The sequence below is a fragment of the Primulina tabacum genome, chromosome 7 (genome assembly GCF_025594145.1).
Source record: "Primulina tabacum isolate GXHZ01 chromosome 7, ASM2559414v2, whole genome shotgun sequence".
NCBI classification, from domain to species: domain Eukaryota; kingdom Viridiplantae; phylum Streptophyta; class Magnoliopsida; order Lamiales; family Gesneriaceae; genus Primulina; species Primulina tabacum.
Window position 1 is genome coordinate 12,818,474 of NC_134556.1, and position 14,873 is coordinate 12,833,346.

The following is a 14,873-nucleotide window of genomic DNA, read 5'->3' on the forward strand; positions in this document are numbered from 1 at the left end:
CGATCAAGTCTAGTGAGTGTAAAGACTCAATATGTATAAACTGGAAGTAACGAGTAATACGTAATAAAATCACATTCAACTTTAAAATAGAGCGTATGTACTTGAAACTTGGACTTGCATACTTAAAGCTTGAACGTAACGTACTTGAAACTTGTACATACATACATAAACATAGACGTGCCATCATCATAAGACTTTTCTTAAACATGCTTGCATACTTGTACATACTTGAACCTTAATAAACTTCATCATTTTGCGTAGAGATATGTTTCAAAGCAAGTGACCCATACATAAATACGCCTGATCAGACTAAACCACAGTACTGGGCTGACAGGGAAAATCCACTGCCACATACATGAGATCCCCGTTCATGCTTTAACGGAAGGATTGGTCCCCGGTCATGCTTTACCGCTTTCCAATCCTGATCTAAACCCGTTCATGCTTTAACGGGGTGGAGAGGTCCTCGGCCACGTTCACCGACTTCTAAACCCATTCATAAATTGGTCACAAGACATTTAGCATACCTAAAAAATAGAACATTTTCTCATTTGCACGTCGAACATACTTACTTGGCGTTGAGGGATTCGTTAGTTCTCGCTTGGTGTCATTGCTGCATATACTAACATGATTACAAGCACTTATCTTTCATAGCTTAGACGTAGGTACTCGTGCTCACCACCGAAGTACAAAAATAACTTATGACAATCTAGATCACTCGGGACTTGACCTCATTAAATCATCGTACTAACCCATGACATCGAACCACAAAACAAATCTCAAAGGGAAACCTAAACTATTCCCAAACAGGAGGTACACGGACCCCGTGCCCAGGTCCGGCTCCGGGTCCGTGTAGGTACTGCAAAATACGTGTGAAGAAAAGGGAAGGCACGGACCCCGTGCCTAGGTCCGTGTAGGGGTCCGTGTAGATACTGTAAAAACACACCGAAAAGAATGAAGGGCACAGACCCTGTGCTAGTGTCCGTGTGAGGGTCCGTGTAGGCTCGCAAATTTGACACTTCAAAGGAAACAAAGATACGGACCCCGTGTAAGGGTCCGTGTCCGGGTCCGGATACCTGCACTGACTGAAAACCCACGAAAATTCAATACATGTATTTCTTAACATTCTAAACTCGATTGCACGGACTATGGATCGACACCTCGAGACCCTATCTAGGATGCTACTATATTTATACAACCTGTAAAAACCCCCCGAAACACGACGCCCATCCTAACACAGTACAATCTCATAATCACAGAAATTGACACCAAATCGTTTCCTACGAATTCTAATGAATTCAAGTGCCTATCGACACTAAACGGCATGCCAAATATAAACCCAACATCATACTAAACATACGTAAATGCAACAACGATCTCTCATCGATCCCCAACGAATCTTGCAACAATAAAACTTCAAGAACACATCAATAACATAATTTTTCAGAAAACACAGTTTGAGAAGTCCCACGAAAATGATCATATCTCACTCAATTTTTATCCAAATATTTCGAACATTATATCAAATCGAAGGTATCAAATAGTTCAATGTTTCTTACGTTGAGAGTTTGCCCAAAATCTCGACCAAAAAATCTATGTTTTTAAAAGATCAGTTAAAACGAGATTTGAGATCCCAAAAATGGTTTCAAAAGTGATCCAAACATGATTGCTCAAACTTCTACACATCACACATGTATTTTCTCACATAAAAACATCGCAACACATAATATGACTAGATCGACGTAGGAAAAACAGAATATACATGCCTTTAAATCTTTAACGTTACCGAAATGACGATTCCGAAGCGGGAAGGATGCGAGAGACGATCCGAGACGCTTGTGGAATGGTTTTCTTGAAATAAAACCACGAAAAGTTGCTGTAAGGTTAGAGGGAGGGGGCGGCTGCTCTTAGGTGGAGAAACCGTAGGTTTTTGCTCTCAAATTCTGAAAATAAAATGTGCAGGTGTGTGTTGTGTGTTTTGATGGGTGTAAAAATGTGTAAGTGTGTGTGACATGTGTGTGTGTTTTTAATAAGGAGAAATTATTGCTAACTTAACTAATTAAAATACTATCAAAAGTTAACTCACACTAATTTTAAACAACTCCTCAATTAAAAATAAATACACTCAATTTTTTTTTATAAAATTCTCCTTTTCAACAAATAAAATGCACAAAGCCAACTTTAAAAGTTTCAAAATTCTAAAGTCACTAATTACATAATTTTAGGCTTTTAAATGCAGAAACTTATTAAATTAATTAATATGCCCCAACATTAACTTAAAAATAAAATACCACATTTAAAATTACCAAAAATCGTCCCCGGTCTCTTTTCCTCGACCCCGCATCGAATAATCGGCCGAAACATGAAACTCGAGAAAATTTTAACGTGCATCACATAAACATACATAATTTAAAATAATACCATTTAAATAGGTCATGCATCACAAAAAAAATCATTTTAAATTTAAATAAATGATTTAAAATTAAATAAATGCATGGGTTTTACGTGTACTGATTTTGGACTCTACAGTTCCTCCCCCACTTATATAAATTTCTTCCTCGAAATTAAATCTTACCGAACAACTCCGTGTAGCGATTACTCATGTTTGCTTCGGTCTCCCAAGTGGCCTCCTTCATGGATTGATTTAGCCATCGAACTTTGACCAACTTTGTTACTTTGTTCCGTAGTCTACGCTCTTGTCTGTCTAGGATTTGGACAGGTCTTTCCTCGTAAGATAGTTCTGGAGCCAACTATAACGGTTCGTAGCTCAAAACATGCAAAGGATTAGCTTGGTACTTCCTCAGCATTGAGACGTGGAACACATTGTGTACTCCGGCCATATTCGGCGGTAAGGCTACACGATAAGCTAGTGTCCCAACTCTGTCGAGAATCTAGAACGGCCCAATGAATCTCGGACTAAGCTTGCCTCTCTTTTCCCAAATCTTATACACCCATCATAGGTGCTATCTTTACAAAAACATGATCACCTACGGCGAACTCGAGATCTCTTCTTCTCTTATCAGCATAGCTCTTTTGACGACTCTGGGCGGTCTTCATCATGTCTCGGATCTTGACCACCACATCTTCAGTCTATTGAACTTTCTTTGGACCATGTTCTGCTCTCTCACCAACCTCATCCCAATGAATTGGTGACCTGCACTTCCTTCCATACAGTGCCTCGTAGAGAGCCATACCTATAGATGCTTGGAAGCTGTTGTTTTATGTAAACTCCACTAGAGGTAGCTTAGATTCCCATGTCCCATGGAAATCTATTATACAGGCTCGCAATAAATCCTCTAAAATCTGAATCACTCGCTCAGATTGGCCATCTGTCTGCGGATGAAAAGCTGTACTGAAAAGAAACTTCATCCCCATGGCCAAATGTAAAATTTTCCAAAAGGGCGATGTAAACCTCGGGTCCCTGTCGGACACAATAGAAACTTGGATTCCGTGCAAACGGACTATCTCTCTGATATAGAGCTCCGCATACTGCGTCATGGAGAAAGTCGTCTTTACTGGCAAGAAGTGCGATGACTTAGTGAGTCAATCCACTACAACCCAAATGGCATTGGATCCTCTGACTGACCTCGGCAATCCAACAACGAAATCCATGGTGATATTCTCCCATTTCCACTCGGGGATAGGGAGTGGTTTAAGCATTCCTGCTGTCCTTTGATGCTCTGCCTTCATCTGCTGGCAAGTGAGACATTCAGACACAAATCGACGGATATCTCATTTCATACCTGGCCACCAATACAAAATCTGCAAATCCTTGTACATCTTGGTACCCCCTGGGTGAATAGAATACGAAGATGCATGTGCCTCTGTCAGAATATCCTCTCTGATCGAATCAACACTAGGCACCCACATCCTTCCTTTGTACCTCACAATACCATCAGACACTGTGTAGAGTACACTGCCCTTGGCTTCATCCTTCAGTCTCCATTTCTGTAACTGCTCATCTGAAGACAAACCTGCACGGATTCATTCTAGCAAAGAAGACCGGAGTGTCAGATTAGACAGTTTAGGAGCTCTGCTCTTAGGATAAACCTCTAACCCAAATCTCTAAATCTCTGACTGAAGAGATCTCTGCACTGACAACTATGCTACGACTGCAACTTTTCTGCTCAAGGCATCTGTCACAACATTAGCTTTTTTCTGGATGGTAGCTAATCTCGCAATCGTAGTCTTTTGCTAACTCTAATAATCGTCTTTGTCTCATATTCAGTTCTTTCTGCGTGAAGAAATACTTAAGACTCTTGTGATCAGTAAATATCTGGTATTTCTCGTCGTACAATTAATGTCTCCATATTTTCAACGTAAAGATAACGACGGCTAACTCAAGATCATGAGTCGGGTAATTCTTCTCATGCGCTTTCAACTGCCTGGAAGCATAAGCTATAACCCGACCATGCTGCATCAACACTGCGCCTAACCCGAGCTTAGATGCATCGGTGCATAACATAAAGTCTCCTTGCCCTGATGGCATGGCTAAAACTTGCCCTGAAATAAGAGCTTGCTTCAAAGTATCGAAGCTCTTCTGACATCCAATACTCCATATGAATTTAGCATTCTTCTTAGTCAATGAAGTGAGTGGCACTGCTATCGAAGAAAACTCCATGAATAAATTCATGTAGTAGCCTGCTGGGCCTAGGAAGCTGCGGATCTCTGACGCATTCTTCGGCTCAACCCATTCTTTAACTGCTGCTACTTTAGCTGGATACACCTCGATACCGCTGCTAGAAATTACATGACCCAAAAACGCTACCTTCCCCAACCAAAATTCACACTTACTGAATTTTGCAAACAACTTGTGTCTCTGCAAAATATGCAACACTGTACTCGAATGATGAACGTGCTCCTCATGGCTCTTCGAGTAGATAAGAATGTCGTCAATGAACACTATGACGAACTGATCTAGGTAGGGCCGAAATACTTGGTTCATCAAGTCCATAAAAATAGCTGGAGCATTAGTCAGTCCAAACGACATCACTAAAAACTCTTAATGTCAATATCTAGTGCTGAAGGTTGTCTTAGTTTTACTTTACTATGACCTCGAATTCTGACTTTTCTCACAATTCCCAATATTAGAAATGGAGGTTCAAACTTATCGTATCTTACTTTCCTTATACTATACCCGTAATGTTCATCGATCTATTACATTATCATTTATGCAGTTCAACCTAAGAAATCTTAGCACTAAAAGTTTCTGATCAACTTCTATCCTTGGTACTACACTCAAAAGTTAAACCTTATCTTAACCCCGTAATAATATTGACCTACGATCCTTGAATCGAATCTTTACCTTATGACACCAAACTTACGTAACTTAGCTATTTATAAGTACATCCCAAATAAAGATTGTTGCTAATATTAAATTTCGAGTAACATTAATCCATAAAACCCCAAAATATACAATATCGATATTCTGCTTAGATAATAAAACCTTCCTAGCATCAAACACTTGCTTAAACTATTTCCTTCCCAATTACATTATAGTTGAGGCCTAAGAAACTTAAACCTTCCTCATTGGAACGAATGTCACACTTTGACGTATCCTCAATACTTAATTCATTCTAACGTATAAAGCTTAATAAGTTTCCCCCTGTTAATGATGGACTAATTCTAATAAATCAACTTCACTTATAACCTACAGAATTCTAGAATCCTCATATAAAGATTTTAGATTTCTTACTCGATAAAAATCTTAATATTCGACCATTGGTAACCTATGTTGAATACAACTACTTCCCTTTTGTTTTTATTTCACCCAATATCCCTGTATGATCACCTATTTCATAAACTTGAAATTAAAACTTACACGACCCAAGTAGTCTTAGATAACCTAATTCCAGTACTCATATCCACTTAATCATAAGTTTCTTAATGACTTACAAAGATTCCTCAAAACAAGGTGCCTGATAGGGCCTCTTGCCACGCCTATCGACCTCAATGTCCATCTGGTCCTACTCTGCTGCCAAAACTCTCGACACGGCAACTGTATAAGTTGTAAGGCCAGCAACCCTAACACCACGGCTCAAGATCGACCGCAAACAATCCATAAAATGCCTCAGATTCTCCCAGGCGTCGTTAGAAATTAGGGGCACAAAGTGACACCCCCCTTTAGAACTTCCTGACGAAGTCTGCCACGCTGCTGTCTCACTGTCGCAGCGACATGAACTCCTTGGTCAGGCGGGAGCGTACTTCTTCAGTGAAGTATTTGGAGTATAAAACCTCCTTGAACCCATTCCACGTCAGTATTTGTAAGTTCACTGACACTGACGTGCATTCCCTCCAAAGCCTGGCGTCTCCAGTCAACAAGGAGGTGGCACATCTAACTCTGTCTGCATCTTGCAGCTCCATAAATGCAAAGATTACTTCGATGGATTTAATCCATCCTTCCGCTATCATCGGGTCAGTAGTCCCCAAGAACTCCTTCGGATCCATCCTCTTAAACCTCTCATAAACTGTCTCCGGTCTAGGCCTTGCCTCTGTGTCTACTGCAGTCTGGTTCTACAAAAACTGTGCGAAGAACTGGGTCATCCCTGCAAGCATCTGAGCCTGCAAACTTCGGGATGGATGAGGAGGAGTGACCCTCTCCCCATCCTAGGCTTCCCTATTTATCATGCGTCTAGGAGGCATATTGTTCCAACAATTCGCCAAACACGTAAACCCAACATGCATGAACATAAAACTAGTATCATAAGATGCACGTAAGTTGAACTCAAACATGCACATACTGAAATCATGAATAGATACATATTACACGAATGAATTTAAAACTTTAAAACTTATAGACTTGAGGTGTGACTTCGTGAGCTTCTTGCAACTGGCAGTAGGCATAACCCTTTACAAGAACACCACTCTGATACCAACTGTAACGTACCATACTTTTAACTACTTGAAATTTGCTGAAAAATTGAAAATTTTCTTAAATAAGAAGCGAACTTTCAAAATTCGAAAAAATAAATTGTTCATCTCAACAACCGTTGTAACAAAAGATTTCGAAGTAAAGTTTGCCAAAAGTATTTGCTTAAATCTCATAACCAGTAACATAAATCAGAGTACTTTTAAATATTTCATAAAACTTAAAACTTGGCGGTCCTCGGGTTTAGTCTCCCGCCCAGTCCAAGCCAGCTCACTGGTCCACATCTCTCGTCTCCTCAAATGCATCCTCACCTGCATCGATCAAGTCTAGCGAGTCAAAAGTCTCAACACGTATACACTGGGAGTAACGAGTAATACGTAATAAAATCACATGCAACTTTAAAATAGAGCGTACATACTTGAAACTTGAATTTGCATATTTAATGCTTTAACGTAACGTACATGAAACATGTACATACATACATAAACATAGATGTGCCATCAACATAAGACTTTTTTCTTAAACATGCTTGCATACTTGTACATACTTGAACATATATAAACTTCATCATTTTGCGTAGAGGCATGTTTCAAAGCAAGTGACCCATACATAAATTCGCCTGATCAGACTAAACCACAGTACTGGGCTGACGGGGAAGATCCACTGCCACATACATGAGATCCCCGTTCATAATTTAGCGGGTGGATTGGTCCCTGGTCATACTCTACCGCTTTCCAATCCTAATCTAAATCCGTTCATAATTTAACGGGGAGGAGAGGTCCTCGGCCACGTTCACCGACTTCCAAACCCATTCATAAAATGGTCACAAGACATTTAGCATACTTCAAAAATAGAACATTTTCTCTTTTGCACGTCGAACATACTTACTTGGCGTTGAGGGTTTCGTTGGATCTCGTTTAGGGCCACTGCTGCACATACTAACATGAATTTCAACACTTAACTTGCATAACTTAGACGTAGGTATTCGTGCTCACCACCGAAATAAATAAATAGCTTATGACATTCTAGATCACTCGTGACTTGACCTCGTTTCATTATCGTACTAAACCATAGCATAGAACCCCAAAACAAATCATATGTTTTATATTCATAACCACAAAACAAATCCTATATTTTTTATTCAAATTTAAATTTTTTTTTTAAAGAGGAGGGTACACGGACCCCGTGTAGAGGTCCATGTACGGGTCCGGGTAGGCACTGGAATTTCGTATTTTTGAAGGAAAAAGGACACGGACTCCGTGCCGGGGTCCGGGAAGGGATCAAGGTACCCTCTGTATTTGTAAATACACAAAAATTCACTAACTTAATCATTCACCCTTTAATCCAAGCCTAAGGACCATGAACCAACACCTCGAGACTCATCCTTTAATGCTATTACATTGATTCAAACCCGTACAAACACCCCAAACGTCCCCAAGCATCGACAAGCAACTTCAATACAACAATAACCCGTAATTCATTATCGTTTAGCTTCCTACGACTTCTATTACATCCCAAGCCAATCCCGACACAAACGAACCACCAAATAACACCTAAATACCTCCCATAACATATCTAAATGCAGTAGCACAAGCCCGGCGATGCCCAACGAAGCCTGCAACAAATAACTTCAAGACCATGTCAAGAACACATTTTCATAAAAGTCGCAGTTTGAGCAGTCCCACGAAAACAATCATAACTCACTCATTTCTTATCCAAATATTTCGAATTTTATATCAAATCAAAGGTATCAAAAATTTCTACGTTTCATATGTTAAAAGCTTTTCCGGAAAACCGACCGAATAATCGCAGTAATTAAAAAGACAGCAAATTCGAGTTTTCAGATCCAAAAATCGTTTCAAAAGTGATCCAACCATATTTGCTCAAACTCTTACATAACATACACATGATTTTCATACAATAAACATCAAAATATTTACAATGACAAGATCGATGCAGAAACGAAAGAATATACATGCCTTTTGATATTTAAAACTCACGATACGGCGATACCGAAGCGGAGACGGAGCGAGGCTTGATCTGGGACGAACTTGGCACTATTTTCTTGCAATAAAAATCACCGAAAACTTGCTGGAAATTCAAAAGGGAGGGGTGGCTGCTCTTAGGTGGAGGAACCCTAGGCTTTTGCTCTCCAAAATATAAAAGATCTGAAAATAAAATGTGTAGGTTTGTGTTGTGTGATTTGGTGTGTGTAAAAACGTGTAAGTATGTGTGAGTGTGTAAAACGTGTGTGCGTGTTTTAATTAGGAGAGTTTATTGCTAAAATAACTAATAAAATGCTAATAAAAGGTCAACTCACACTAATTTTAAACAAACTCCTCAATTAAAATAAATACACCATATTTTTATAAAATTCTCCTTGTTAACAAAATAAAATGCACAAGGCCAACTTTAAAAGTTTCAAAATTCTAAACTCACTAAATACATAATTTAGGCTTTAAAATGCTAAAACTTATTAAATTAATTAATGTGCCCCAACATTAACTTAAAAATAAAATACCACATTTTAAAATTGCCAAAATCGTCACGGTCTTCTTTTCTTGATCCCGCATCGAATAATCGCCTGAAATATGAATCTCGATAAAACAATTAACGTGCATCACATAATAATTAAAATAATGCAATTTAAATAAATCATGCATCATTAAAAAGCATTTTAATTTAAATAAATGATTTAACAATTTAAATAAATGCATGGGTTTTACGTGTACTGATTTTGGGCTCTACAGCTTAGACGTAGGTACTCGTGCTCACCACCGAAGTACAAAAATAACTTATGACATTCTAGATCACTCGGGACTTGACCTCATTAAATCATCGTACTAACCCATGACATCGAACCCCAAAACAAATCTCAAAGGGAAATCTAAACTATTCCCAAACAGGAGGTACACGGACCCCGTGCCCAGGTCCGGCTCCAGGTCCGTGTAGGTACGGTACTGCAAAATATGTGTGAAGAAAAGGGAAGGCACGGACCCCGTGCCTTGGTCCGTGTAGGGGTCCGTGTAGATACTGTAAAAACACACCGAAAAGAATGAAGGCACAGACCCTGTGCTAGTGTCCGTGTGGGGGTCGCAAATTTGACACTTCAAAGGAAACAAAGGTACGGACCCCGTGTAAGGGTCCGTGTCCGGGTCCGGATACCTGCACTGACTGAAAACCCACGAAAATTCAATACATGTATTTCTTAACATTCTAAACTCGATTGCACGGACTATGGATCGAAACCTCGAGACCCTATCTAGGATGCTACTATATTTATACAACCTGTAAAAACCCCCCGAAACACGACGCCCATCCTAACACAGTACAATCTCATAATCACAGAAATTGACACCAAATCGTTTCCTACGAATTCTAATGAATTCAAGTGCCTATCGACACTAAACGGCATGCCAAATATAAACCCAACATCATACTAAACATACCTAAATGCAGCAACGATCTCTCATTGATCCCCAACGAATCCTGCAACAATAAAATTTCAAGAACACATCAATAACATAATTTTTCAGAAAACGCAGTTTGAGAAGTCCCACGAAAATGATCATATCTCACTCAATTTTTATCCAAATATTTCGAACTTTATATCAAATCGAAGGTATCAAATAGTTCAATGTTTCTTACGTTGAGAGTTTGCCCAAAATCTCGACCAAAAAATCTATGTTTTTAAAAGATCAGTTAAAATGAGATTTGAGATCCCAAAAATGGTTTCAAAAGTGATCCAAACATGATTGCTCAAACTTCTACACATCACACATGTATTTTCTCACATAAAAACATCGCAACACATAATATGACTAGATCGACGTAGGAAAAACAGAATATACATGCCTTTAAATCTTTAACGTTACCGAAATGACGACTCCGAAGCGGGAAGGATGCGAGTGACGATCCGAGACGCTTGTGGAATGGTTTTCTTGAAATAAAACCACGAAAAGTTGTTGTAAGGTTAGAGGGAGGGGGCGGCTGCTCTTAGGTGGAGAAACCGTAGGTTTTTGCTCTCAAATTCTGAAAATAAAATGTGCAGGTGTGTGTTTTGTGTTTTGATGGGTGTAAAAATGTGTAAGTGTGTGTGACGTGTGTGTGTGTTTTTAATAAGGAGAAATTATTGCTAACTTAACTAATTAAAATACTATCAAAAGTTAACTCACACTAATTTTAAACAACTCCTCAATTAAAAATAAATACACTCAAATTTTTTTATAAAATTCTCCTTTTTAACAAATAAAATGCACAAAGCCAACTTTAAAAGTTTCAAAATTCTAAAGTCACTAATTACATAATTTTAGGCTTTTAAATGCTGAAACTTATTAAATTAATTAATATGCCCCAACATTAACTTAAAAATAAAATACCACATTTAAAATTACCAAAAATCGTCCTCGGTCCCTTTTCCTCGACCCCGCATCGAATAATCGCCTGAAACATGAAACTCGAGAAACATTTTAACGTGCATCACATAAACATACATAATTTAAAATAATGCAATTTAAATAGGTCATGCATCACAAAAAAAAATCATTTTAAATTTAAATAAATGATTTAAAAATTAAATAAATGCATGGGTTTTACGTGTACTGATTTTGGGCTCTACACTGGTGATCAGTAAACACTTCACATTTTACTCCATAAAGGTAGTGCCTCCAGATTTTGAGCGCAAAAACTACTGCGGCTAACTCAAGGTCATGAGGGGGTAATTTTGCTCATACGGTTTTAATTGCCGTGAGGCATAAGCAATTACCTGACCTTCTTGCATAAGCACACACCCTAATCCTCCCTTTGAAGCGTCTTTGTATATAGTGAAATTCTTACCATCCTCAGGAAGAATTAGTACTGGTGTAGATGCGAGCTTGGTTTTAAGGGTTTCAAAACTTCTCTCACATGCTTCATTCCCAATAAACTTCGAATTTTTCTGTGTAAGTTTGGTGAGAGGAATGACTATCGAAGAAAATCCTTCCACAAATTTTCTATAGTAGCCTGCTAAACCCAGAAAACTTCTTACTTCAGTCACTGTTTTTGGTTGTGGTCAGTCCTCAATTGCCTATACTTTCCTAGGGTCTACTGACACCCCAAATTCAGAGATTATATGGCCTAGGAACGCCACACTTTTCAGCTAGAATTCACACTTCTTGAATTTGGCATAGATTTCCTTTTCTCGCAGAGTTTGTAAAGTGAGACGCAGATGTTCTCTATGTTCTTCATCCTCACTTGGTGAGTATACCAAGATATCATCTATAAAAACGACCACAAACTTGCCGAGATATGGTTTGAATACTCGGTTCATAAGGTCCATGAATGCTGCAGGAGCATTTGTTAGACCAAAAGGCATTACCGTGAATTCGTAATGTCCATATCTTGTCCTAAAGGCAGTCTTAGGTATATCCTCTGCTTTGACCTTCAACTGTTGATAGCCAGATCTTAGATCGAGCTTTGAGAAAACCTTGGCTCCTTTTAGCTGATCGAAAAGATCATCTATTCTCGGGAGTGGGTACTTATTCCTTATGGTGATCTTATTTAACTCTCGGTAATCAATGCATAGCCTCAAGCTTCCGTCCTTTTTCTTTACGAATAGTACTGGGGCTCCCCACGGGGATGCACTAGGGCGGATCTGCTGCTTGTCCAATAATTCCTGAAGTTGCTCCTTTAACTCCTTTAATTCTGCAGGAGCCATTCGGTATGGTGCCTTTGAGATTGGTGCAGCACCAGGGACCAAATTGATTTCAAATTCCACTTCCCTATCGGGTATCTCACCCGGTAATTCCTCGGGAAAGACATCTGGAAACTCTTGAACAATTGGAATATCTTCTAAATTTGGGACTTCTTCTTCTTTGATCTCATTGATTACTGCCAGATAAATTTCTTCTCCTCCTTTTATGGCCTTCCAGGCTTGTGAGGCAGATAACAGATATTTTCGTTCTTTGGATTTTCCATGATATATGACTTCCTCTTTATTCGGAGTCTGAAGTCTAATATCTTTCTTTTGACAGTCTACTATGGCAGGATTTTTAGCTAACCTGTCCATTCCCAGAATGAAGTCAAATTCAATCATATTGAGTTGAATTAATTCCGCATCAAAAATCTATTTACTGATACAAATTTGACATTTTCGATACACTGTGGGTTTCAATTGTTTTTCTTGCAGGTGTTCCCACTCTTAATGGTTCACTAAGAATTTCATGCTCAAGTTTAAGCTTCTTAGCAAATCTTCTAGACACAAATGAGTGCGTAGCACCACAATCAAACAAAGTATATGCAGGTATTTCATTGAGTACAACAGTACCTGCCACCATTTCGTTGGTGTTATCAGCTTCCTCCTGGGTTATTGCATACACCCGAGCATTAGTCTTGTTTTCATTTGGTTTGTTGGGTCCCGTCCCTTTGTCTTTATTGTCTGGACAATCCTTAATCCTGTGACCCACTTTACCGCATTTGAAACAAGCACATATTTTCCGATAACATTCCTCAATGTTCTTCTGTCAACAAGTGTCGCACCACTTTCCTTCTGTACTGCCAGCACTGTTAAGTTTCCTCTTTGAAGGACCACTTGAATAATTTGGCTTTTTGAATTTGGGACCATTTTTGAGCAAAATGGCCCGACCAATGGTCTCTTGTTCCTGTTTTCTTCTTCACGGTGTTTAATATCCGTTTTTGCGCTCATTGCAGCGCTCATCAAATTCGCAAAATTTCTTGGCTTAAACACTGCCAAAGCCAATTGAATCCGGCTGTTCAGTCCCTTCTTAAAACGATGCATTTTTAATGTTTCATCAGACATGATTGTTGGGACATAGGTTCCCAGGTCGTTGAACCTTGAGGTGTATTCCATTACTGTCATGTCTTGTGTTTGTTTGAAGTTCTCAAACTCGCTCAACTTTTGTAGACGAAATTCTGCTAGGTAGTATTGCTTCCATGTGATTTGTTCTTCCTCGGCCAAAGGTGGTGACACAGTTTCCCACCATTTCCTTGCTCGGTGTTCCAAAAACGGTATCATGACCTCCACTCTCAGTTTTTTGGGTACTTCAAGTAGATGTAGTTGTATTTCGACATTCTTGAGCCAGTTGTGGCTGACTTCTGGATCTGGGTTTCCATCAAAAGTTGGGACGCGATTTCTCCTCAGAGACTCATAATGATATTTTATTCCACGTGGTTGTGGTTCCGGTGGCGGCTGAATGACGTTGGAAATAGGGTTCACAATTCCTTGCAATGTGGCGGTTACTATAGTAGCAATAGCCATCATATCTTCCCGGCTGAGATTCACCCCTGGGGAATTCTCATCCTTGTTTTGATTAACCCCTCTGGTGTTTCGATTATTTCAGGGTGGTCTGCCTGTCATTTCCTAGAATAAATGGAGGTAATATCTTAGAATCATATAAAGGATAGAAAGGCACAAATAATAGAAACAAAGTTGTCGTGGAATTTTCGATACAAAGAAATTTCAGAACGATTGAAGGAAATAGAATTCGAATTTCTAGAAGAATTTTGGAAAGGATGAAAGTTTGTTTCAGAATGCACTAGGCTTTTGCTAAAATTTGACTTCGCCAAATTTTGTCTGTCAAAATCCCCGCGGGATTATGAAACTGGCGGCTCTGATACCACTTAAATGTCACGCCCCATGTCCGAAGCATCGGTGACATTCGTCATTGTTTAACAATTACTTGAAAATAATTAAGCCTTGTATCAAAAACAAACCAGTCTTTTTCATAAAACAATATTGTCTTTACAATGACAATGAAATGAAAATTTACATCAGGGTTTCAAATGCGGAAACAAAAAGAAAGTAAAAATCTTGAGTCTTGATCTCGATCACCAATTCACCAAATTCAGAAAGCTTCTTGCTCCTCCTCATTTATTTGCTCTTCGTTTTTATCTGAAATTTATAAGGGGTGAGTGTTTTGGGAAACATTCAGCAATGAGTTGTCGATCGATTTCCAATGATACACATAAAACTTAATCTTTAAAGCATTTCTTTAACAAACTTTCCAAATTT

At 38.9% G+C, this 14,873-nt stretch overlaps 1 protein-coding gene across 1 annotated transcript in view; it reads right to left on the minus strand.

The window, feature by feature from the left end:
* The window catches only part of LOC142550576 (uncharacterized), a 44,339-nt gene extending 30,219 nt beyond the window's left edge, over window positions 1-14,120 (minus strand). The window contains exons 1-3 of the mRNA XM_075659651.1: window positions 13,309-14,120; window positions 12,641-12,903; window positions 12,285-12,547 (exon numbers count right to left, since the gene is read on the minus strand). Coding sequence (XP_075515766.1) covers window positions 12,285-12,547; window positions 12,641-12,903; window positions 13,309-14,120 — 1,338 coding nt within the window. The remainder of the gene's footprint in view (window positions 1-12,284; window positions 12,548-12,640; window positions 12,904-13,308) is intronic.
* Window positions 14,121-14,873: the final 753 nt, after the last annotated feature.